The 26048-nt window shown below is 40.0% G+C and overlaps 1 protein-coding gene across 2 annotated transcripts in view; it reads left to right on the top strand.

Moving 5' to 3' along the window:
• The first annotated feature begins 5048 nt into the window (after positions 1–5048).
• Positions 5049–26048, top strand: part of slc38a3b (solute carrier family 38 member 3b) — a 32503-nt gene continuing 11503 nt past the window's right edge. Inside the window, exons 1-8 of one of the 2 annotated variants that reach the window (XM_069677871.1) lie at positions 5049–5259; positions 17689–17868; positions 18235–18255; positions 18423–18504; positions 19002–19117; positions 21875–21948; positions 22417–22509; positions 24441–24522. In XM_069677871.1, the coding sequence (XP_069533972.1) occupies positions 17762–17868; positions 18235–18255; positions 18423–18504; positions 19002–19117; positions 21875–21948; positions 22417–22509; positions 24441–24522 (575 nt within the window). In that variant the 5' untranslated portion in view covers positions 5049–5259; positions 17689–17761. The remainder of the gene's footprint in view (positions 5260–17688; positions 17869–18234; positions 18256–18422; positions 18505–19001; positions 19118–21874; positions 21949–22416; positions 22510–24440; positions 24523–26048) is intronic. The other variant, XM_069677872.1, reaches the window with a different exon arrangement.

The raw sequence follows: 26048 nt of genomic DNA, 5'->3' as shown, positions 1-26048 counted from the left end.
TTTATGGTGTTCTTTATTACGTTTGAAGCTGAAATGTTTTCAAATCATGAATGTATTAATGATCCGGCTATGAATTAATAATTGAATTAGATTGGAATGAATAGAAAGTCTAAAGACACAGTGCATATACAGATATATATATATAAATAACATCCTTCCGAGGCAAACCATTTTAATATTCATATACGTGTATTTCAAACCTGAACTGGAACGTGATTGAATACCTTGTTGGATGTGCAGGCTGACCACTAAAACAGCTCATGGTAGAAATCAGAATGTACTGACCTTCTCTCCAAGTGCTCTCCACTAAAGCTGGTTTAAGCCTGAAGGCTTTTTTCAGTTTGCACACCTGAACAGCAGAATTGTTAGTAATATTTTGTATTGAATTTTAGAACCTAAGTTTATTTATGCTGACATATGAGATTACAGTATTCACAGACAATTGTAACATAAACAATGAAACCTGAGACTGATTTCAAACAGTTGCTAGGGAACAGGATTTTTTCTTGTAATCTTAAGTAAGGGCCTTTGCTCGCCGTTAGTCTGCACATGTCATCTCCTTTACTTTCAGTACCCAGTATATTGAGACTTTTCAGAAGCTACAGTATACTATGAGGAAAGGCTTTATGAATGCGCCCAACAGTGCAGGCAAAAGTTTGTTTTAACCAGTGTTTGTAAAACAATTGCATGTTCTTTTTCGGGTGTTGCAGTGAGACTGTCCTTCCACTAGAGGACACAGGTTTAAAACCTCTGTGCTGATTTGCCTTTCAGCAAGACACCAAATGTTTCCCAGCTCCAGTAACTTGTTTGTGTACTTACATCTCTAATCTTCCAGTAAAGGGCAACGTGAAATTACATTTCTCAAGTGAGACAAACACAGAACCTGTTTCCCTTTTTACACTGACCTTCATTAAAGATAAAACAGGAGATAACTGATGCTGGTTCAGCTCACATCCACAGAACCAGCCTTTAGTGACTCATCCCATGTTTGACCTGACCTCATGCAGACTCTTTGTGTACTACTTGATGGACTTACTTTCATCTTGTTGAAGCTTCCACTGTTGCAATGTTGAGGTAAGATGTACCACACCTTGAGGAGAGCTGCTTTTGGCCTTCCACCCTGTGGAGCCAGCAAAACAAGCAGTGCCATGCCTTCATACACAGAGTGAGATAACTACACAGGGCTTTTTATGACATACAGAAAAAAGTCACAATTATTTTATCAAGTTGTTGTTTATGTATGTTTTTATACTGAAAATATCCATAAGACATGAAATATTAACCTTATGCTTATTTAAAATAGAAAAGTTAACTATACTTTTTTTTCATCTTATATTTCAAAGGAATGTCCCAGAATAAGCATTTATACCACCCTAACTATGAATCATGTTGGTCTCTATTCCTTGCAGGTTCACGAGAGTCTTTTGCTGTTTATTTATACTGATGATCAGTGCAAGACGAGTATCGCATGTAATAGGAATGATCTGTTGTCACAGTGGAAAGTTTCCCAGGCTCGGGTGAAGCTGTGCACAGAAAATCCTCTCAACATGCAGAAACCTCTTCTACCTCTCTTTTCTGCATGTAATTGATGTTTAATGTGTATGCTTTAATTTCCCCTCCTCTTTTAATTGCCGATCAGCGTCACCGATGACACATCCGCCTCAGAGACCCTGACCCCGACTGCTCGGTGATTCCATAGTAAGTTGAAGAAAAGGCTTGTTTGTGTTGCTCCTATGTATCTTTTGTTGAAAGAGATCAATGCCCTCTGAGTTCAAGGTCTTTGTTGGTGCATATGTTTGTTAGGAGGGAGATGAAAAGAAAGCAAACTGTAGGATGAGAGGCGGTTATTTTTTACTGCATATACATTCAAACTCAAATACATGATCAAACTGATAGGTAAACGCTGCATTCACGTGTGTGTGTGTGTAAATTACACTGCTGATGTTCGTTCACACAAAAGGTCGGTCAGTTTGCCTGTCTCTGTGCTGGCAGTCCATGTAATATAAACAAAGTGTGTTACACAATGTAACATAATATCCCCTGGGTTATGTCATGGACCTCCTGATGCCTCATCCTTTGATATGTTCACCTCTCAGAGAGAAATGTTCTGAACCTCACGTCCACCTCTGTTACATAAATATATTGCAACAATACAGCCCAGCTCCCGCGGTTTAAGGTGGAAACTCCGGTGTTATATTCCCACCGTGCTTTCTCAGAAACATCAATAAAATCAAACATCCATGTGCAGCTTGAGAAAGGTGAGCCGTATCCCTCTCTCTATGAATGGGCTTACGTAATTCTTACGAAGAAACTGTAAAATTCCCAAAGAACTTGGCGAGTTCTGCTCTTTGTTTTTAGCAGATTTTGGCTGAGGTGTATCGTGCATGAGAAACACGGGGCAGGAGTTCAGTGTGTTCAACATTTGCATATGGTCAACTGATTACAGTCAATGTAAATGATCAAATATAGTGTATCATGTAAGTCACGTTATTCCAATACCAGCTGAGATGCATCAGACAGTACCAGGAATTCTTATGGTTCTCGCCCTTATTTTTGTTAATGCTCTGTATCCTCTCTTTGTAGACTGTGTACATGCTGAAACTGCCAATACTACACCTAGAAACCCCGCTGTATAAACTTAAGTAAGTATGTAGCACTGTACTGTTTCTATAGCATCATACCTTCAGCTATTTTGACATATGACGATGGTCTCTTTCTAGAATACAGGAAAGGTATCATCTAGTTATTTTACTCAAATAAGCAATAATAAAGAGTAACATCAACATGGATGAATAAAACTGATGAACTCTTTACATTTGGTCCATATTGTGTAAATTATGTGGAGATGGGCTTTGTTAGAATGAAGAAACACAATCTGCAAACAGAATATAATCTGTAAAAATTAAGTAAATTTAAGTTTTTGAAAGATTTCCTGGTATGTATGGTTTAGAAAACGAGATACGAAGCTCTGGGATACATCAGGGGTCTTATCTGGGCCCATTCTGTCTCTATCAAACGAAGGTGTCATTTCTGAGCACTGACAGCAGTTACTTAAAAGCAGAATGTTATCTTCTAACTGGACAGAAGTGGGAAGTGGAGACCCTGTTTTAGAAGTGTGCTTTGTTGTTTGGACTTAAGAGTGTTTTTGGGTTGCTTTAATCACTCTTTTCTGGAAAACACATTCAGGGAGAACCCTTGTTTTTTTTTTTTATTTAAATTTATTTAACCAGGAAAGGCCTCATTGAGATTAAAAATCTCTTTTACAAGAGTGTGTTGTGAAATGTTTTTTACATTTTAACACTGAGGAACATTTTTTTCCTCGGTCACACAACAAAAGGAGCACGAGAGGAGGCCCAACTGAAAAGCTTGGGTTAGCAATAAAATTAGAACTTTTTAGTGTTATTGTTTCAGACAGAAAAAGAGTCAGTATGTCCTTCCTGGCTAGTTTTTCAATGACTGTGGGGTATATATGATTTTCTAAACTAGTCTATCTTTGCTGTGTGACTCCAATGAAATGGCAATACATGAGAGACACACACTTACAAAGTCAGAGCCCAGCTGGGGAACATAGTGGAATATTTAGCAGCTAAGGAACCAAACATTTCACTTTCAGGAGTTGGTGGAGACCAAAACAGAGCTTAAAGAAGTAGAAATATTGGACATAAAATAGGTGGGTCCAAACAAACAAACATCAAATAACAGCTAATGTTACTCCCCTTTTCTGCTTGCAGCTGCTAAATGAAGATAATGTCAATGTCTTGTTAACAGCATGTTCTGCTGCCTTCAAAATTAATTCAACTACTGCAGCTTTCAACCTTTTTTTATCCTTTCCTGTACCTTCTATTTATTGCTGGTTTCCAGTGTATTAGTCATGTTCATCTGTGCCATCAACCAGGGTCAAAACAATATCATCACTGTCTATTAATATCAAGCTCTGTGTTGGTTGTGAGTGCCTGCAGCTGCACACGCTAAGCCCTCTCTGAACCCTCCTGCACAGATGACCCTGTTAATGGAGGTGAAAATGAGGAATAAAATAATGTTAACTGTTGAACATGTGCATCTTCAAACTTACATTATGCTGGCCTCTAGAGGTCGCTAGAAGGGCTACTTATAAACTCCAATGGATTTAGATTATCCTCTGTTAATGGCTTATTGGTAACATGTACTTAACTATAGTTACAGACTAAATACTACAGTTATAACTTTGTAATACACACAGATTGGCGCTACCTGCTTAAGTAGCCCATTATTCTGATCCAATCGGAACCTTCTAGTTTTTTGTTAGACTGTTAGATATTGCAAACTTGGACATCTACACCATACCATAACCAGCATGATAATATCCATCATATATACAGCACTGAGATTTGAGTACTTGCCGTGCAGCTATGCAATTAAAGTCAATTAGTAAATTGAAGTATTACACGGTAGACCTATTTGTCAGCCAGAGGCAAAGATGACCTCCTCACCTCTGTATTAAGTGTATTGTTCTCTCATGAGTGAGCAGGAGGAAGCTCTCCACATTCCCAACTCTTTAACAGGTGCCAGATCTCAGGCCGAGCCGTGCTGGGAGCTGCTGAATCAGATAGAACAGGCAGAGGGAGGAAACTATAAGATCAAAGGAAGGGGACTATACTACCACAGGCTACTCCATCACTGTAAGGAATTACGTGGATGCTCGTGCGCAGAGTATTCGCGTGTGAATTAAGCAGAAAAAGAGAACACGTTCTTGTGCCAGTTGTATTTTTCATTAGATGATATTTTGAATAACCACAGCCAATGAAAATATGAAACTCTTTGATTTACGCTCCAAAGTGTAATGCTATTACGCGCCAGACTGATTAAAGTGCCATTTATGCGCAATTCCTTTGTGCCAAAGCAAAATCAGTGTGCCTGCCACGCTCTCTCATGTTTTCCATGTATTTTCCTCACCTACCAAGAGACCAGTGGTGGAAGCTTCAGCGGGCAGCGCATCTATAGGGGGGGTTTGCAAAGGAGGCGGACCTAATGCGACCCCCACAGTCGAGCTTCAGATGGTTTTACAATGCCGACCATTTCTCTGGAGCGCATTTAGCAGCTGCTGGCTCACAGAGCGAAGGTCCGAATGTGCGTAAAAAAACCCCAACCAATCTAGATACTATATCACCTTAACTGAGCAAAGGAGAGAGTGAACACGCGAGGAGGAAGGGAGTCTGATCAGCAATTTTATTCCCACTCATCAGAGGAATTAACTCGAGAGCTTCGTGACAAGAACCTCTGGTAAGACTGAACAAATCTTATATAAGGGAAATAAATGTTTGGTTTGCAGAGAGGGTGTGTTAAGCATGGTGTTTGTATTTGGTTGGCTTTTCTTGAAGATTTAGGCTTGTGAAGTATTTTTAACATTGGGAATAGTGTGTTTGTATCAATCACACAGGGATTTTGTAGCGCAGGGAGGAAGAACGAAAACATATTGTGAATATTTGTTGCCTATTTGACCACATGGCACACAGCATCAGGACATATCGCTTTGTTTCCTTTTGGGGGGGTTGGTGAAAAAAAGAAAGAATAGCATGTTTGGATCTCCTGCAGTGAGCGCCAAGTCCAGATGTCATGACCATGTGCCTTAAGGAGTCGCTGACAGATTGTTGTCCGTCTATTGTCCGTGCGACTCAGGTTGCTTTTTATAAAATCTTTCTCAAACTGGATCACACTCAAAGTTTAAAGTCTTCTTGCAACAGGTAAAACCCACAGCTGGATACGAGCCATGGGCTGACTGGACCAATGTGTGACTTACACGCAGATTTGACTTCTGTTTGGTTAAAGTGTTTCGCAAATGTCTCTTTGAGTGTGGGGTCTTTACACACAGTTGGGGCCGAATCACACTCGACCAGTCGATATTTATGACGTCAGTTACTTGGTAGCCTGTGCCATTTAAATACCCTCTGTATGTGAATAATTTTACGGCAGCTTCCATAACCTATGCTTTACAGTGTTAGAGTCTAAGCCACATGGCATCGAGTAAACGCAATGACAATTTCCTTTTCCTCCTTAAAACCAAACCATATCCGTCGGAAACTAATTGCCTATAACTAGACTTAAACCGACCACACAACATTAGCATAATCACTCTGCGTCAAATTATGAGTAATATAAACAGCAGTAGCTTCAACAACCGGTAGCAGCCTTTTAAAGCACTTTGCCTTTGTTGTTATAGGCTAAATATACGCATGTGGAGGAAGAGCGCCCTGTGTGGGAAGTTAATGCGGCACATTACCACTCTCTCTGCTGGCTCAGCCTATTAAATGTGATGTTGTGCTATTATCAGCTAGCTGACAAAAATGGCATTGGGTAGAAAAAGAAATGTGAAGTGTCCCCTCTCCTTTTTCCCTCGTGAGTGTTTGAGAGGCAGCCCATCTGTGTGTTCCTGCAGGTTTCTTTGAGCAGTGTTTATATAATCAATACGTGCCAGTGATTTGTATGCCCTGCTGTTTCTTGTCTATGCCGAGCGCCATCTGCTATTTCAAATATGACATGAACTGCATAGTTATTGCAGAAACAGCACTTAAATTAAGGCACAATTGACAGAAAAAAATTCAAGTGTTTTGATGATAGATTCATCTTTAAGTGATTTTTCAAGCAAAAAATAATATAATAGCAGGGAAATGTGAGAATTGTGTGTTTTCTTTGTGTGATAGTAAACTGTACATTTCTGTGTTTTGGCTCCTGGTAAGACAAAAAACTATATTTGAAGACTTGAGAAAATTGTTATGGCTATTTCCTTAATTATAAAGTTGGGATGAATGATATCAACACCTCGTCGATATTGGCTGATAAAGTCTTTAAAGTTAGATTTCGGCAGTGGGCCCAAATGGACATTTCTGCAGATATGATAAGCAGACAAGATGACTTATAAATATGAAAACACACTACGAGTAATTTAATGAGATGATTTTATGTCATTCACTACATAATATATGGAAAAATATGTGCATATATCGGTATTTTGGAATGTGAAGCTGCTATTACAATCTAATTTCCCCTCGGGGATAAATAACGTATTTCATTTATCATCTATCATCATCTATCGGCAATCAGTCAATTGAGTTTGAAAATATCGGCATAACCGGTATCAGCATAACAGGTATCAGCATACCCGATATCGGCATAACCGGTATCAGCACACCCGATATCTGCATACCCGATATCAGCATAACCAATATAGGCATAACTGGTGTCAGCATAACCAACATAGCCATACCCAGTATCAGCATGCCCGACATTGGCATGCCCGGTATCGGCATAACCATTAAGGCATACCCGGTATCAGCATAACCAAATAGGCATACCCAGTATTGGCAAACCCGGTATCAGCATAACCAATATAGGCATACCCGGTATCAGCATACCTGATATCGGCATACCCAATATCGGCATAACCAGTATCAGCACGCCCGATATCTGCATACCTGATATCAGCATACCTGATATCAGCATACCCGTATCAGCATAACCATTAAGGCATACCCGGTATCAGCAAAACCATTAAGGCATACCCGGTATCAGCATAACCAATATCAGCCTACCTGGTATCAGCATAACCAATATAGGCATACCCAATATCAGCATACCTGATATCGGCATACCCAATATCGGCATACCCAATATCGGCATAACCGGTATCAGCATACCCGATATTGGCATAACCATTAAGGCATACCCGGTATCAGCATAACCAATATAGGCATACCCACTATCAGCATACCTGATATCGGCATACCAAATACTGGCATAACCGGTATCAGTACAACCATTAAAGCATACCCGGTATCAGCATAACCAATATAGGCATACCCGGTATCAGCATACCCAGAATCGGCATACCCGGTATCAGCATAACCAATATAGGCTTACCAAGTATCAGCATACCTGATATTGGCATACCTGGTATTATCATAGCCGGTATCAGCATCCCGGTATCGGCAGACCACATTACTCTGCAGTTACTCCAGGTTCCCAAAGCTATGAAAATAATATAATAATGACACTTTAAGTTCAAATTTCATGTTTGGAGAAGCTGAAAAGTGTGTTCCAGGGTACTGGTCTTAATGTTTGACTTGTTTTGAAAGCATTGGGTAGGATATGTGACTATTTCTTTAAAGTGATGTCAAATGGTGAAAAGATTTGAGATATAGATGGGCTATCCATTGAGCGTTTCTCTGTGTATTTAAAGCAATGTGAGTTGGGGGTATGTTTTTGACTTTGGCCCCAATCTAAACACTAACACCCTGGGTTAGTGTTTAGTGATAGTGGTTTTCATGTTGAGTTCATAGCAGTGGAGAATGAGCAGATAAGCCCGGCTGCGGCCAGTGACCTCAGCGTGTGCGGTGATCAAATTGGCTGAGAGTTTGGGGAGGAGCCGGACAGGTGCACAGTGTCTGGAGGTCGATGTTTTATCCATGTGGGAAGCAGCCAGCTGTGCTGTTCTGTCACACGGACGAGACCTGTGAATATCTGTGTTTGAGTCAGCCAAAGTGTTAAGTGTCAGACACTCCACAGTTTATTATTATCTTTGTCATGAAGCTCATAATCTGCAGGTCTGAACCTAACCCTATCATGTGTTGTTGTCTATTTATATTTAAGTCAGTGGAAAGTCCTTGTTTCGTCACCTTCGTTTATTTTGTGTATACAAGTGGATCGAGTTATCGTGTTCTGATCCACTGAGAGTGCTTCTAATACACTCAATGTCCCCTGTGGGCTCTTTCATCTTAAAGGTCTAGCTTTTTTGGAAATTATCCCAATAACATAAGTTTTGTTCAACATTATATGAGAAAGTTGTTTATCTTTAGCCTCTCAGTCTGTTCAAAGAGCATCTTTTATGTTGTGTGGCTTGGCTTATGGCACTACTACTCCCACGAGTTTGTTCCCTGTGGAGCAGTCAGTGCCAAAACGATGCTCTCAACTTAATGTATACTTCCTATAAAGCTCAACAGGGAGCCATATGTTATTGTATTTGAAGAAACAGGAAATTAATAACCATATACTTGGCAAGATGTACACTCGAGCATACACTGGCAGTCATAGTTTCACATTATACAGTACATAGACCAGCTTATATGAAGGGTAGTTCTTTACTTGAAATTGGAAAGCCCCTATTAGAAGGCCATAAAAACAACCTGTACACAACCCTGAATTTTACCTTCAAAGGTAACCTCATTAGCATATACTTGCCTATTTATACATCCAGCTCCAGATGGAGAGGATTCATTTGGAGTCATGTTTGTTTCCACTCGGAAAACGCAAGTCACCCTTCTTTTAGCTATGTTTTTGGTCTCCACCACTTCCTGATATAAATGTCTGGCTCTTCAGCAGCTAAATTCTCTTTAAAGTTCACCATCTAGTAGCTTTCTTTGCTGTGTGTTCATCAGAGCTTCTTCCCTTCAAAGAGCTGCTTGCTGCGACTGAAAGCAAGGCTCGCCTGAGAGAGCCATGAGAGTGAACCACCACAGTATGGGCTGGAAAACATTACAAAGCCTATTTAGCTAAGGTGCAACGGAGGTTGCCTTTACTATAAATGCTGCCTTTCAAACATTGTACACGTAGTTATTTGACCAGTTTTATTATAAAAAATATATTTTACAGCCCCTCTCATGGACTGGTGTGAAGCTAATAACCTGCTACAACAAGCTAGCCTACAAACATGTAACAGTTCTTCTTATTTTCTGCATTTAGCTCACATTTTTTATTCTTGTATGACCATCTGATCCAGTGTGTTTAAAACTTTTACTTTGTGTAACAATAGAAAACAACTCTTAGCACTGCCACCTATAGCTACACAGGCAAAGGCCTAGTGCAATAACTTCCTATGTGGAATATTAATCCAGGCCATCAATCACTCACATGGATGTCGATGTTTAAATCCCGTACGTAACAGTAATGTGAACACAGCACACGCTGTATGTGTGTATATGATGCGGGGTTGGTTTACAGTTCCTGCCTGTACAGTAGATACACACAGTCCTTAAAGTCACACTTAACCACCATCAACATCTCTCATGTGAGGTGTTTCTGTTGTACACATTCTGACGAGGCTCACGGACAACAAACAGAAATATACAGGTTGGAAAAAACAAGCCATTCGTAATGTATCAAATGTAGATTATTTCTCCAGTATGAGATCTTTGTCTTTAAATGTAGCCTTTTGTATTGCTTTAACGCATTAAGACACTTGTGTGCTCAAGTGTTGGAGCTGCCTGAAATACCTGCCTAAGTGTAATTGCCCTGTAGTCTATACCTCCTGCTGCCAGCTGTTGGTTTGCGGGCTGTTTCTTAGAAAAGTGCCCTGCAGCTTGTCAACATGTGCTCACAGCTAATGAAAGCTAACTGATTCCTTATGTAACTAATAAGGGCGTATTTTTAGTAAACAGGCACTCATTCAGACACTTCTTTTTCATACTTCCTGTACGTTTTTCCCGTAGTTCTTAAATAGATAATAAACATAACATAATATATATATACAATGGGGGGGGGGTTCTTCCATGTGGTTACTTTTATGCATGCTCTCAAGTATGGAAAAAAAAACGTGTTGTTTTTGCATTATGGCCATCTTTCTCATTAGCTTTAGCATTTTAGCCATTTTCTCCCATACACCACTGCAGACACCGGTGCATAATGGTTATAATTAGAGTTGTTTGGAGCTGCACAGACTTCTAACTTGATCACGTCAAGCAGCGAAAATCTCTGGACCTCCATACGGCTGCAGCCACCTCTGGGGAAATTGAGGACATGCTTGTACTAAAGTCAGATGTGCAACATTTGTGAACCATTGCACCTTTCCCTAAGTTGATCATGGGATATTATAATTGGTGCACTTGTGTTCTTGGGCAGCTAATTATCACCATTCCAACAGGGTGCATGTTACTAAGAGGATTGTCCGGCTGTTGATGTCATAATGAATCATAATTTGATTGAACACTAAATATTCTCATCCTTAATCCTGAAACAGATTTTATTGACAGCTTTTAAATACAGCATGATATCTCTGCTCCCTGTTCGCTCTGTCGTAGTGCCCTTTAAGATTCATTGTGTGTGCCAGAAGGATTCAGATGAATGAGGCGAGAAAGCCTGCATGTAATTCCTCATCATCACATGAAGAATCCAGTTGGCTGAGATGATATTTTATTAAATTTTCTGTTGACTTTGATTCTATTGGAGATCACCTGTTTGTGCTGTGCCATCTTCAATATCTCATCTAGTATTTATTCCCTGCAGCTTGGACTAAATGCTTCTGAATGTGACAAACAAATGTTTTTTTGCATTTAAAGCTGGCTCAACCACACATGCCCTGTGCACTATAATGCCCACCATCACACCAGTGTACGCAGAGCCATTTCCCCTCCAAAGGAGACACTATGTTCAATTTGACAGGTGTTATATGGTGAATTAAATACTCTTGTTTTTATGTGATTTTTCCCCCTCTGGATCAGGCGTGTGAAGTTTAATCATTAGCATCTGTGTTCTGTCGTGCATCAAACTGGTTGTGCACATGGGTAGGAGGTGATGCAGAGAGCTCATGTCCTTATTAGGATAAATGGCTTATAGATTTTTCTTGTATGAATTTTCTTGCAAACCTTCATAACTGAATCAGGCTGTGGAGTTGTTCTTATATATGTTGAAGTTGTGCCACGTTGACCACATTGATTGTTGATCTGGTCAGAAAAACTGAAACTATTAGTTGGCCATTACCCATTTTTAATAATTTTGTGTGTGAACAGTGAAATATGTTTATTTGATTCGGTACCACTGCTGTTTAAAGGCATTTTTTTGAGGAAATGTTTCTGTAATTAGTTGTAAATTCGAGGATTTGAATCTCCAATTCTGTCTGTTTTTATTTTCTAATGAATTTAATTGAAGGCTGAATTCATGTCTTAGATAAATCCCAAGACAAACACTGAAATAACAATTTTTAATTTAGAAAAAATAAAAAAAACAACTCAATCAGAATATCTGAATATTCACTAACAAAGGAAAAAACCTGTGCCAAAGAATTTGGGCACTGTATCAACTATTAGAAGTTGTTTGGACCATATTAAAAAGCTACAGCTCAAGAGAGATGTACCAAAATAAAAGCGATCCCTTTGACCCGCTTTGCCTCAGAGTCGAACAATGATTCAGGTTCTGGCCGGTATCGCTGGACATGAGCATGTGTTCCTCTGTCCCCAGCAGGCACGTGGCTGAGATGAGCTGGTGCTGCCAGGCGCTGTTGGCTGAACCTCGTGCTTGTTCCTGATACGCCACCACATGGGCATCTCCTCATCTACATGTGCTCGCCCACTGCACCCCACTTGTGTCGTGCCTTTTTCTGTTTTATGTCCCACTGACACAAGGACAGACAGGAAGTAATCGTGGGCATTGTTGCTTCTGGTTTTTAAGAGTAGAAAGGTGTATTTATATCCATTCCCTCACATTAACATCGAACAGACAGAAAAGCAGATCATTATTTGGCCTCCCACCTGTTCAAACATTTCAAATGTCACCTAAGTCCAGTCGCTCTGAATGGGACATTTCAATCTCATGCCCCTACATGGACGACTTGTTACATAACAGAACGTTGGGGTGAGAGGTGGCCCTCCTGGTGCTCAGTCTACGATCATTTCTCACGCAGGCAGAAATCAGTATCCAGCATCAGTAAATACAGGAATACCAAACAGTTGGTGCAAATGTTGTGGAATAGAACAAGTGGACTTTATTATGTCTTGGCAGCTCGTACTAAGTGGATCATTTGAGACATGAGAGGCAGATCGAAAGGAGAGATATCACGTTTTATATTTATCCGTAACCTTTGAAGCTCTTGCCGCCCCTTCAAACAAAAAAATAATCCTTCAGTATCACAGTCTGCACAAAGCACAAGTGTTTTTAAAAATAGAGTATCGTAAAGATGACTGCGCGAAACATGATCCAGCACCTTCACACAAGGAATTGTTTACAATCAGCACAAAGCACATCTGTTGAGTCTCTAACAAGCTGTCTTCTTCGTCTTAAGGACCTCACATACAGCAAATCTGTGCAGCCTGCCATTTGTACCCCACTAGCTAAAATTACACAGCAGAAATAGTAGCAGCAACGTCTGTTTAAAGACTCTCGTGGTGGTTGGCCTGGATTTACAAATGGTTTTTGCGCCTCCATACTTGTACGGAGAACTGAGACAGATTGATGTGGTCCTCAGGTTTTTGTGATGAAGCCCAAGAGACTGCCTGGTGAGGCTTTATTTAAAGGGTCTGTAATTTGGTTTGTTTAGTCATAGTTCTGTTAAAAGAACTGTTATTTGGAGGTAATAATAAGGACAATATGAATCTCCATGTAAGAAAAGTAACTTTGTTCTCTGTGTTAACTTGTATGTTTGCCTCCAGACAAACTTCACATTTTGCATATTTATCTGACCTTTAGGGCAACAACAACAAGACTTAAATGCAAATGAAAAAAACTCATGTTTATTTGTAGGACGCTTCATGCTAACTATTTAAAACGATTCAGAACATGCCCTTAAACCTTGTTTGTGTCTTAGATGTTTGTTGGTGTGCTGCAATTTTTATTCAATCTGCCTTAAATCCTCAGAAGGCATTCTCTAACTTTGATTTTAATAATATTTGACCTGTTTGACCTGAGAGCAGCAAGAGTCAAAGAGAAACATCCATTTGTAAAGGAAACACAGACCATTGTTAAATACAGTTTTATAAATACGCTCTTCAGTATGACCTTGTTTTTTAAATTTATAATCTCAAAGATCTCAGTCGGTAATTGCGGGAGCACACTTCCCAGATATTCAGACAGTGCTGCATATGTGACGTCCACGGTTGGCTCAGGTTGTAACTCTTGATTTTCCTCGCAGACAGTCGCTTTCCTTTTTAGACTGTTTTGCCTTCATCTGAGCGTCGAATTTTTCTTTGGATTTTCACTAATTTTTGATGTTGTATCTGTAGTCACCGATCTTTTCTTTGTTTGTTCACCCCAATGACTGTATATATAGATGGACGACACGTCTCCATTTGCTCCCATTGTACGAAAGTGATGCCCCCGTGATAGGCGCTGCCATATTGCGATGGTGACATTATGTGGAGCCAGAGACTGCACAGTAGAGATCGGCAGGTGAAGCGGCCGTAGCCACTTCCGCTAACCAAAACACACTCTTAACTTACTGAAAATAACAGTGAGGATCCCGACCGTCTGGCCTATTTCACAGCAAAACAGCTTCATGTGTTGGTCTGAGGTTAACGTTCACAGATATGGAAACTTCAATGACTGTAGTGATTGTTTGTTACGTTTTCTCTCGCGGGTCGTCCTCCACTCTGCTAATCAAGAATTGATTGACTGCAGGAGCCAGATTTGTCAACAGAGCTGTCAATCATCCTTTTTACAGCATCAAATAATTAATTTAAACTTGTCAGAAAAATGAACACTTGGATGTAAATCAGCCTGATAAGAACTAACTATAATGACAGAAACCATGTTTGAGAAAAATTTAGTTAATTTTAATTTTAGTTTGACTCATGTCCCATCTGTTAACATGGAGGAGGCGGGCTTTATGACCTATACAGCCGCCAGTCAGCAGGGGGCGCGCAAAATGTTTTGTCTTCACTTTTAGGGAGCTGTCATGTCGTCCATCTTTTTATACAGTCTATGGGTCAGCCATAGCAGATTACTGTTTACTCGCAACACTCGCAGAGACCGGGAAAGCAGCCGCTTAGCTCCGCCTACCCTCTCTGGCAGACCAACCACTGCTGGGTGATAGAAAACTTGTCACTAACTGGGCGGCGCTTGTGATTTTTTCCGCAAATGCCGCCACAGACACATTGAGTCCGTAATACTGCAAATGCAAAGGCTTTCATCAGCGGGCCATAGGCTCAATCACCATTGTGTTACCTCATTCGGCGATAGATAGTGACCTAACAGACACTTTTTTAAATGAAAATCTTCGAGATTATTACTTTAAACTGTCATATTAGTATCCAGGTTCATGGTTAGATTTGGTTAGATTCTCTATGATTTCCTGTGCTAAATGCACATGTGCCACAGTTCAGTCTTTCATTCCCTTTTCTGTCTCATATATATCTCACTGGCTGGATGAGATTATAAAACTACACCTGAAAACATGAAATTAATGGATATATGCCAAGACCGGACTAACTTACCACCACTGACAGATATGTGAAACAACAGTCTCTGTGTGGCACATTTGTATGAAGGTGTGTTTTCAGGTTAGATAGAGTTAGGTTAGCAGCAGTAGAAACAGACGTCATATGGGTGGAAACATGTAAACATCATGAGACTTCTGTAAGTATTTACTGTAAATGTAGAGGCTCAACTAATGTTTCTGGTTGTTCATGAACTCAACTCCTTTTCTGCTCAGAGCAAACACCAAGACATTTTTTATTCTTTGTAATTTCTTTGATGATTTGTTAATAACTAATAAAACTATGATATTAGTTGATGTTGTAAATGGCACTCACATTTTACATTTCCCTTTTCAGTCTCTGTGGAAATGATCACTATCTTGTGGGTGGTGTTGCAACACGAAGTATTGACATTTGCGGGTTTTAACGTTTGTGGTTACGTTAGGGGAACGTTAACTTTGAGCAAATAAAATGACTCACTAGATTATGCAATGCAAGGTCTCACTGACGTTGGATAACTTTTTTAAGCTTCCATGACGCTGCTCTCTAAATTTTTCATTATGGAAATTTTATATTGGGATTATTAGTTAGTAGATAATTAACTGGCGACATTACCTGACTCTTGTGTTCAGTTTGTTATTTATTCCTCTCAGGTTCTCTATCTGAAGTGGTATCAATGGCCCTCTTTAACTGTACAGTGTGAATAGCAGTAACTGTGATCTTCTGGCTGAGAGGACACTGAACACAATTGTGCTGCTGTACATTAGTCACATCGGAAGCAGCACACAACACACCATTGTCTCTGAGTGTGAAAAAGAGAGGAGGATTCATTTGTGTCACTGCGGGGGTCACGGGAGGCACTGGCAGGTTAAATATAGTTCCTAATTAATTAGAATGATAATGAATTTTATCTTGTTTGCCAATGAGAAGGAGCTCCTTACACCTTTAACTGTGGTCAAAGAAACCCCCACACTCAGTCAGGAAACTGTTCAAATGTATAATTAAAGAACGACAATAATAACTGTTTTGAAGAGTGCTGTCTCAGTCATTTCAGTCCTTCTGTTGTGAGGTATTTAGCACTTTGTTTGATGTTTATTTTTGTCATAAAGAGCTCTGTGAGAATCTGCTGGCTTGTAACATTAACCTCATCAAAGAGAAGAGCAAACAAAAGTTAAAAAAGCTCAAATAGACCTTGACCTTTGACCTTGTTTGCTTTGGTCAGTACTGGAGTTCTATAAAACAGAAATGTTTGACATGTTTTTCAGTATTTCACATCATCCTGTGATCATTTACCGCTACAGTATCATACCATTCATGTTGGTGTATGTACGGCTGAACCTTTGGTAAAAATGAGTGAGTGAATGAGGTCGAGTCTCGAGTGCTGGAATTCTCCGTGTCAACAGTAGAAATGAGTCATTGCTACACAGCTTTGTACCAACATTGGAATATGAGGATTCAATACGTCTCTCACTGATCACAGCATTTAGGGAAAAGTGCATTGTCACTACGAATGATGTAAATGGCCGTCGCACTATTCTTTAAATTGATTAAATATTGTTAATTATTACTCAAGTTGGCACAAAATATAAGCGCACTAACAGTCAACAAAACTGCAATAATTATTCAGAGTTACAGTATAATAATGACAGTTATAAAAATACAGTTTTTGAATTATTTAAAAAAATATGTTTTCAGGTGTTTTAAAACAAAATAAAATATTTACACGAACAATTTCAGAATTGAATTTAAATGAAAACATTAAAGATTTTATTTAGAGTGCATCACTCTCAACCTGACCTAACTGCCTATGCATGACTGAGTGACTTGTATATGATCACATTTGATTGACAGTGGTGTACAATCATAAGCAACAAACCTACAGAAGATCACCAGCTGATATGTGACATCAGCTTTATCCCACCTAGTCCAAACAACTTGTTAGAACCTGTTAGAAGAGCACACTCCAAACAAATAATATTTTAATGTGAAAAAAAAACTTTAGGTTTGTGTTGATTTTGGCGCCCCCTGTGGACGAAGCCGTACCTCTTATCTCTTTGCTGATTTTGTTCTGTACATGCTAAAGTGGTGTTTTTAACGAAAAATCTCACCCTACTTTCTTTAACAGTCATATTTTCACTCACTTTACATTTTTAATTTTTACATTTTTATAAAATATAAACAAAGGCAGCGTGCAGTTAATCTCTTCTTCTGACACCTACCCCCCGCCAGCAGTTTCAGGCATTTAAAATAACTATATAGAAATAATCAATCTTCTTCCTGATGGTCTGGTTTGCTGCTGTAGGTCATATTGAGTCATGAGAATTAATTTCAGTCTGTTTTATAACCAGTGAAAAACTCCTCACAGGAGCTTTATATTTGTCACAAAATGTTTTTTTTAAAGAATACCACTGGCAGCACAATGTGTCAGGGCCTGTGTAAATTCAAAGTGTGCTGCACATTTTAAATGTAAGCAGCTCACTGAATATTGTATCTTGAACTCAAACACATGATGCATTCTCTCTGTCCTTGTGCCCTATAGATATTCAAGACATTGAGCGGAGGATCATCTTCATTGAACACCTACAAGCCAGAAAGAGTGTGTTACGGCTTGGATGATGGAACCTTCTCAGTCAGAGATGAACATCTTATCCAACGGGAAAAGTCATGACCTCGGAGATGACAAGGGGGTGCCAACGAAGACGTTTCCAGAGGAGGATCAGTGAGTACACTCCCTTTATTTTAAACACAGATGAATGGCTGCTCTTCGTCACTTGCATACTGGTAATAACATTTAACAAAGCACGTGTTTAGCGCTTATTATACACATATCCTTTTGTCTTTCTGTATTACTTGTGTGTAAACCACATCCTTTGGATTATTTGGGTTAAAACAATTCACTTTAATATAACTAAAAAGCTAAAAACAGACTTTTGCACTGTGGTAAGAGAAACCAGATAATACAGACCAGGATGATGGATGTGGTGACCAGCTTACAGTGTGACTTACTTCCTGCATAATCAACCCTTTTTTTAATGCATGTTTACCTTGTTTTTTGCTTACCTCATCCTGGTGGATCCTTATACAGAAATGGCACTCAAACAGTCAGGTATGTCTGTGGAGAGTTGTATTGAGCAGTTTGTAAATCTCATTCATGCAATGCCATACAATTTAATACGAAAAATGAAGCATTTGATTTTAACTGCTGTCTATAGCAGATATTTGCAGAGGTAGGCAGAGGGACCATGAATTAACTGTTATATATTTTCACCCTAGATTTGACGATCCTGAGGGAGGACTTGAGAATGAGGAATTCCTCCCCACTGCTGATGGAAAGAAACCTATACGCTTCACAGATGTAAGTTTGAAAGCTTTGGATAACATAAAACATATTTTTTTCTTCTTTTCATTTCATTTTAACCTTTATTTTAGCCTCGTAATCATTGAGGTTAGCCTCATTTTTGAGAATGTCAAGCATGAATTTGGTGTTACTGACTCTTAAGGCTGATAAGTGCATTCTGAAGAGCATTTAAAGAAAGTTGTGGGTTCTCAACAGCAAGTTGTACAGAGTGAGCAAAGCAACACAGAATGGTATCATCTGCGTAAAGGTGGATATTACAGTCAGTAAATGTAGAGGCAATACTATTAGTATAAATTGTAAATAGGATAGGGCCCAGAGCTGATCATGGTGGAACACCTTTTGTGATTGGTAATAATTAAGATTATATATTTCCAGCCTAGGCAAACTGAAATCTTTTAGAAAGCTAATTCTGGATTTGTGTACAATCAATTGATCAAAACAAATGCTTTTTGTTAAAATTAATGTATTGTTTGCCCTTGTGTTTGTCCCCTCAGTTTGAAGGAAAGACCTCTTTTGGCATGTCTGTCTTCAACCTGGGTAATGCTATTATGGGCAGTGGGATCCTGGGATTGGCCTATGCCATGGCCAACACTGGCATACTCCTATTCTGGTGGGTTTAAAAGTGCATTCATTCACTTGTTACCTCTATAGAAACATCTGCTAGAATCACAAGAAAAGGCTTTCACTGGCTTCAGTTTGTTATCATATCAAAGATTTTCTGTAGACCTGTACATACTGTATAGCTAAATAAAAGTACATGGTTGAAAGAGAAACAAACTGTACTCTCAGATGTACTATGTAGTCCTGAGACTGTCTAATGTACCTTCTGGGGGTACTGGTTCTTAAGTAACCTGAATAACCTTGTTCAGGTTACTTAAGGAGTGATTTAGTATCTGTCATGACATTTAGTATCCATCATGACATGTGGTCCTATGATATGCCCCATCCCCACCCTTGTTGCCACGTACAAATCCCTGAAAGGCCATAGCCCGGAATAACTGAGCTTCCAGACTCTGTGTGTGGCATATGGATTGCTCATTTACTTCCTCCTGCTCCTTGCAGAAAGCGGCTGTCAGATCATGACCCTGGTTGTTTTGGTCATGTAGTGTGTTTGTGTAGCTGCTAAGAGCAAGAAGCAGGACTGGAAAAGTGAGAGGCCCATGGGTCAGTCTCTACTGTGAAAATAGGAAGTCAGTTCAGTGCTAAAGATTTCAATGAACCAGTAGCTCCTCTAATGACGCAGACTGAAGGCCATTTCCAATTAATTTCCTTTTAGTATCTGGGTCAGTGGTGTTATAACTAAATATATGTTGGTGACTAGTTTCATGTAACTAAATAATTGCTATGTAGCAATAGATTCACATGAAACTTCAGTATCATTTACAGGAGTTTCCAAAATGACCTGAGGCAATTTAGCTGTAACAAGAGGGTCGGCAGTTTTTAATATTATTATGACAACCAAAGTCAAACATTCTATAAACAGCACCTGGATATCAAAGTTAAAAAAAAATTGGTAAGTTCAACAGACTGTATACTACTACATCCTAACACGTAGGCATTTAACATTAGGCTGTCATTACATATAAATGTGTTTACATTAATACAGTTAAAGTATTTGGCCCTTATACTAAATAGACCTCAGACCTATTGGTGTTTTTCCTTTTTGCAGACAACGGCTAACGTCAACAGTCAACCAGGTCTCAACTCAACCTTTTGATAGTGTTAAAAGATACAATAAGACAGAATTACATTTCTAGCTCGCGTTACTGAAGTAAGCTAACAGTTGTGAAATTGAGGTTATTTTCAAGGTAAACCAACACATTTCACAAGTTATAATGTACCGACATCAAAGTCACAACAGCTTCTTCTTTTGACCACTCAAAGCAATTTACACTACTGCCACATTCACTCTCTCGAACACATTCATACACAAGCAGCAGTGGCTGCCATGCAAGATGCCAGCCTGCCAATAAGGATTTAATCTAAGTCATTCACACACACACTCACAAATTCAAGCTAGCATTAGCATCCAACCGATTCCAAGCTAATGCTACTGTTAGCTAGGATTCTACACATTTCCTATTGAAACTGTAACACCGAAACAGCAATGTTAGCTAGGAATTAGTTGAACGCTAACGTTAGCTGTTGTCAAACGGTAGCTAATGATAGCAATTTGTAAGATAACCTACGCTTATATGATTTTCATACTTGGGGCACAGCGGTACGACATTAGAAGCATTTTAGCTTCCAAATCCTGAGCCACCATGTGAATATGATGAATAGCAAATCCAACTATTATCCTGACACATAGAATAGCATCATCAATTTTTCAATCAAATTTGAAAAATGTCAGTTGTTAATGTGTTTTAAACTACAACACTTTGTTCATCATTGTTTGCTCAGAAGCGTGGTCCTTGTAGTTTCTGTCATACATCTTCGTTTTACATGCTTTACTTCTCTCATTGTGGCTCCAGTGAAGATTACATCCTGTGGTGTCAGGAGAACCCGTCATCCACCAGCAGAGATACAAATAGACATTCTCAGTGCTCGTCAGCATATTTCCACTTAGACACAGAAATAGAGCCGACATGAAACGCCTGGTGCCTTCCAGAATATTCCACCAGGCCCACAGAAGACAGAAAATCGTCCATCATTAAGACGCAGTGATAATTCAAAAAGATACAAAGCAGACCTGTAAAATAAATGCTTGTTTGTTAGTTGTTTGTTGAGTGGAATACGAGGGCTCGGCCTGTGTACCTCTGATTACAGACGTAGGCCATAGAAAAAGATTGTCACTTGAGTTTTGGCTACAGGGAATAAAGAGTGTACAAAAATCTGAGGTCTGAGAGAGGTGATGGTGTTGACCCATTAGGAATGCTGACCTGAGACCTCTGGGCTGACTTATTCAGGGCTGTGTCTCCGTAGGACGACCAAAACTCTTAGAGACAAAAGGGTTGTGGGAAATATCCTTTTCTTCCATGTGTAGGACGATTGATTTGTAGCGATGGGAAATATTTCTTTCCTATTATGAAAGACGTAGAATTTCAAGAGGGCGTCTATTGTTTTGTTTTATGCTGAATGCAAAAAACAGCACTGCAGTTGAACTTCCCAGGCTTAATGATTTTTTTTTACCCTCTTTAATACATGATTCCAGATCAAACAGTGCACGTTCTAAATAGGTTACATGGTAACATTTAAGAGCATGCACTGTACATCACAACATAATGCAACTGGGTGACTGTAATGTATGCAGAAATCGACTGCAGGGGTAAGCCGGGGTTATAATCTCAGAGAGGATGCAGAATTTGTTAAAACATATAATGTTGCGTGTAAAGAGGTATAATGTTCTGAATGTCTGGTGTCTCAGGTTTCTTCTGACCGCAGTAGCAGCCTTGTCATCTTACTCCATTCATCTGCTGCTCAAATCCTCAGGCATTGTGGGTAAGAAGTGTGTCCTCCTCCTCCCTTTTGTAGAGTGTAGAATACATAATCATAGTGTACAGCTGTGTTATGAAGATTATATGTAGTTCTGCTACTGCTGCTGCCAGATTAAATGATGAAGACTGATACTGTTAAACTGCTTAAGGGCGTTTTGTTAAAAATTATAAACCATGCATGACACTTGTAAAAAAAGGATTATGGATTTAAAGTTGGTTTCCAGTCCACTTAACTTCTCTTGTGGCTTAGACTGATTATAAGACGGAAACATGATGAATAAGTTCCGTCTTTAATAACGTTTTTAAGGTCAAGGCAAACATGAAAACCTGTGAGAATCATCAATTCTTCTTCGCCACAGATGTATTCCCTTTTGGTGTGTTCTTTTTTGGAAGGTATTTTGTTGTGTTGCTCAGAGGGACGTCTCAGCAAACATACCTGAGTGATTGTTATTGTTTCGAAATGTGCTTACAGGGATTCGAGCTTATGAGCAGCTGGGGTACAGGGCCTTCGGCACTCCAGGAAAAATGGCTGCTGGAATAGCGATCACCCTGCAGAACATCGGAGGTGAGCAGCCGGTGTGACTCGGTGATTAATGTGTTCGCAAACTGCCTGTAGAAGAAAACATGAATTATACTCTATTACATGGCTTAGGGTTTCTGTCCCACCTACCCAACCACACACACACAGCTGTATTCACTCAAACCAGCAGTATTACATTGGCTTTTCTTAGTTCCACCGCCCTTTAAGCGTGAATATGTGAGAGATCAGCAGAGCTGTTGGTAAGCAGCTTCGTTCCCTGGTGGTGTTGGCATTCACAAGTGTTCCTCCCACTCACTGAACAAGTGTGGCTGTTTCTGAACAAAGCTTTGTGCTTACACATTATACTGTCGTGTATTTAATTCGGCAGATTTTCAAAAAGCCTTTTCAACCTCAAGTAGGGGCAACAACCACACATGAATTATAGGTTGAGATAATCATCGACAACTGTTCGCTGGAGCCAGTAACTCATCTTTTTGGGCCTTAGTAAGGATTCAGGGAATACTGAAGTTAACGTTTAAATTTGATTCTTTATGTTTTATGTCTACAGACAGTTGAGGGTTTAATGATTTCTTTGCATTGCATTTTCTGTAAGATTAAAGTTTGAAATGAACTGTTCTCATTATTGATTCATTTCCTACATTTAAGAAACAGATTCTTTGTTCTATAAATTGTCAGAAAATAGTGCCAGTGATGATTCTCTAAAGCCTTAAAGGATGTAATTCCATAGTTTTTTGTCCGACAAACCCCAATCTCAGATCCCATCAGCTATAGTCTGAGGACGATACAGCCTCTGGGGACAAAGGTGAACATGCCGGGCGTGTAGCCGGCGGTTAGCGATAAACAATTTCCAGTCGACCTTTTCCGCGTGCTGCATTGTTTACAGAAAAATAAAACGTCTTTCTTGTGATTTACTTTAATTAAGGGGTCTTACCTTTGCCGAAATTTCAACATCAGGATGCAGATTAGTTAAAAGTAAAATTAAGCTTAGTCGGGTCTGTCCTCAAGAGGAGAAGAAAACTACTTTTAAAATGCTCGTTTGTTGAACGCAGGTCAGATCAATCATTTCTGATGCATTTGAGGAAGTCGGGAAATCTGAGTGGCTTTCGTGACACCGCGTCAAGGGAATTTATATCAAGTTGAATTTTTGACCTAGAACGGATTGTTAGCTGTTAGCATGCAGATGTCTGCTTATAGAGATTAATAAGAAGCTAACTCATCGCCGCTGATGAGAGCATTACGGTGGATTACGTTACACCTGCTTTCTCCACACGGACTGTTTTTCCTGCATACGCCGCAGCCTGCTGATACGCGATTGGTCAGTATTACTCGGACTACAAGCGTACTACAAACGAAAACCAGAACACTTGCCGTCCCTGAAATCCACGTCCCTGCCTACAGATTCTACATTTCTATGTAGAATCTGTAAAGAGAGCTTAGACAAACCCTAACCCAAAACAAAAGTTTACCATAACATGACAAAACGGCAGGAAAAATCTTCCCTTGAAGAAGCTGCATTTACGGAATTTTACACAGACATAAATACATAGTAGGTAATGAACTATCTGTTAGTTCGATTGATTGGAAAATCTTGTCAGCTCTTACGTTTTTCCTCCTTACATGAGAGTCTAAATCTAAGTCTAAGCATGGCAGCTCTGGTGGGGGGGTACTGTCAAAGCCTAAAGTTGCAACATTTAAATTTACCACACAGGTGCAAAGCAGATAAAACCATGTGGAATTCTTTATTCAGGAGGAAGTCACCTCCCTCAGGTTGCTCAAACATGAGTCCATGACCTCCGTGTCCTCAGTAGTAGCTGCTGCTCTATCACTTAAACAAACACAATAAGATAAGTTTTCTTGTGACTTGTCTGTTTGTTCAATATGTCAGTGCACTTCCACTCAAGAACTCTTTCCCACACTTTCTCTCTCTCTCCCTCTCTCTCTCTCTTGTGCTCCAGCCATGTCCAGCTACCTGTACATTGTCAAATCAGAGTTACCGCTGGTCATCCAAGCGTTCCTGAAGGCTGACCCCAACGCCGAGTGAGTATTATCGCTGAAGTGCCTTTCACCGTCACTGTGCTGCAAGTGAAAGGCACATGACTCCTGTCTGCTGTTAGCCAAGAGCTCAGACACAGGGGGTCAAGGGGCCTGGCAGACTATGTGGGCAGGGAATGTTTCAGTTTGCACCACTCATTGATTCAGTCAGTGCGGGGGTGTGATGAGGACGGCAGCTGGTAATTGGCTGAGAAACATGGGGGGGTTACTATCTGTCAGTTATGTGTACATACATCATAACCTGTCATTGCTGTCAGCGTGTGGAGGTGAGCCGTGTCCACGTCAGAGTCAGGCCACAGACACAGACACTCTGCATAAGGACATGCAGGGTTGAAGTGGATTCCAGCCGCCTGTTCGGAGCTAAAAACAAACCTGGTGCTCATTGCAGCGACTGCAGACACACCTCTTTAAACAACTCAGGCCTGAGAGATAAAAAAAAAACTCTTTGAAATGTATCAGTCCTCTTACAGCGCTTACATTCAATGCAATTACACAGAAGAAGTACCGGTATGTACTCTACTTCAGTTTCAGTCGCCCCTAACCTTAAAAAAACCTTATATGTAGGTCGTGACCTTCTGACAGACATGCCATGTCCCTTAATCAGTGATACATGTTGGAGTAGGATACACGTAGTTGTGTGTATTCATGACGAGATTAGAGGCGTAGCTACAGTCGAAACTGACGTATGGACTGTGTCTATGTCACACACACATTGACACACATGAATGACAGCGGCAGGTGGCGTAACGTGGGTGCCAAATTCCGAGGCCGAGCATAAGGACAGGTCAGCTCAGGGCCAGCTCTCAGCGACCGACACACACACTGTTCGTTTCCACTCGAGCACCTCATGCTGTTCAGATCTGTGGCGTCAGGAGCGGCATGATTGGCGGGTGGTCAGGGGGATGGTTGATTGCAGTGGGGAGTTTGGATGGTCACAGAGAGAAGGTCAGATGGTTGGAAGATGTTTGGACTTGAGCGTGACTTGGACTTGACTGTTGCGAGACCTGACTCTATAAAGGCTTTTTTATGCCATTACAATTGTACCAATATTTGAGAATGAAAAATCTATTGATGCTTATTGTTAATGCACAATAGGATCCCCTTAATTTAGGGAATCAAGAAACTTACAATTTACTGACAGTTAATGTAGTTATTTGAAGTGAGTGAGTGCTTTACTGTCTGAGAAATCAGTCAGCAGCAAAGTTCTCCGGCTTGTCAGGGCCTACATGTACAGGGATGCATTGTGCACAAGCAGCTGCAACCCTGGCCTCGCCGTTTGCATTACTTTGGCTCGCAATACAGCTGAAAAGCCGCAGCCAAAACACTCTGAACTATATCCTTAACCTGCACATGTTTTGTTAGAGCAATTTTCATTTCAAGTGAATGCAATACACATCCGTAGCCTAAAACCCAAAGACTCATATTTTAGTATCAAAAATTACAAAAGCAGCAAATGCATACATTTAAGAACCTGTAACCGGAAAATGTTTGACTTTTTCCATTTTAAAAAT

Source organism: Semicossyphus pulcher, unplaced genomic scaffold, assembly GCF_022749685.1.
Source record: "Semicossyphus pulcher isolate SPU_LCO1_2020_fin unplaced genomic scaffold, fSemPul1.0.p SCAF_3, whole genome shotgun sequence".
In the NCBI taxonomy this organism is placed as follows: domain Eukaryota; kingdom Metazoa; phylum Chordata; class Actinopteri; order Labriformes; family Labridae; genus Semicossyphus; species Semicossyphus pulcher.
Note: the sequence above shows the minus strand (reverse complement) of the source record. Positions and strands in the feature narration are given on the sequence as shown.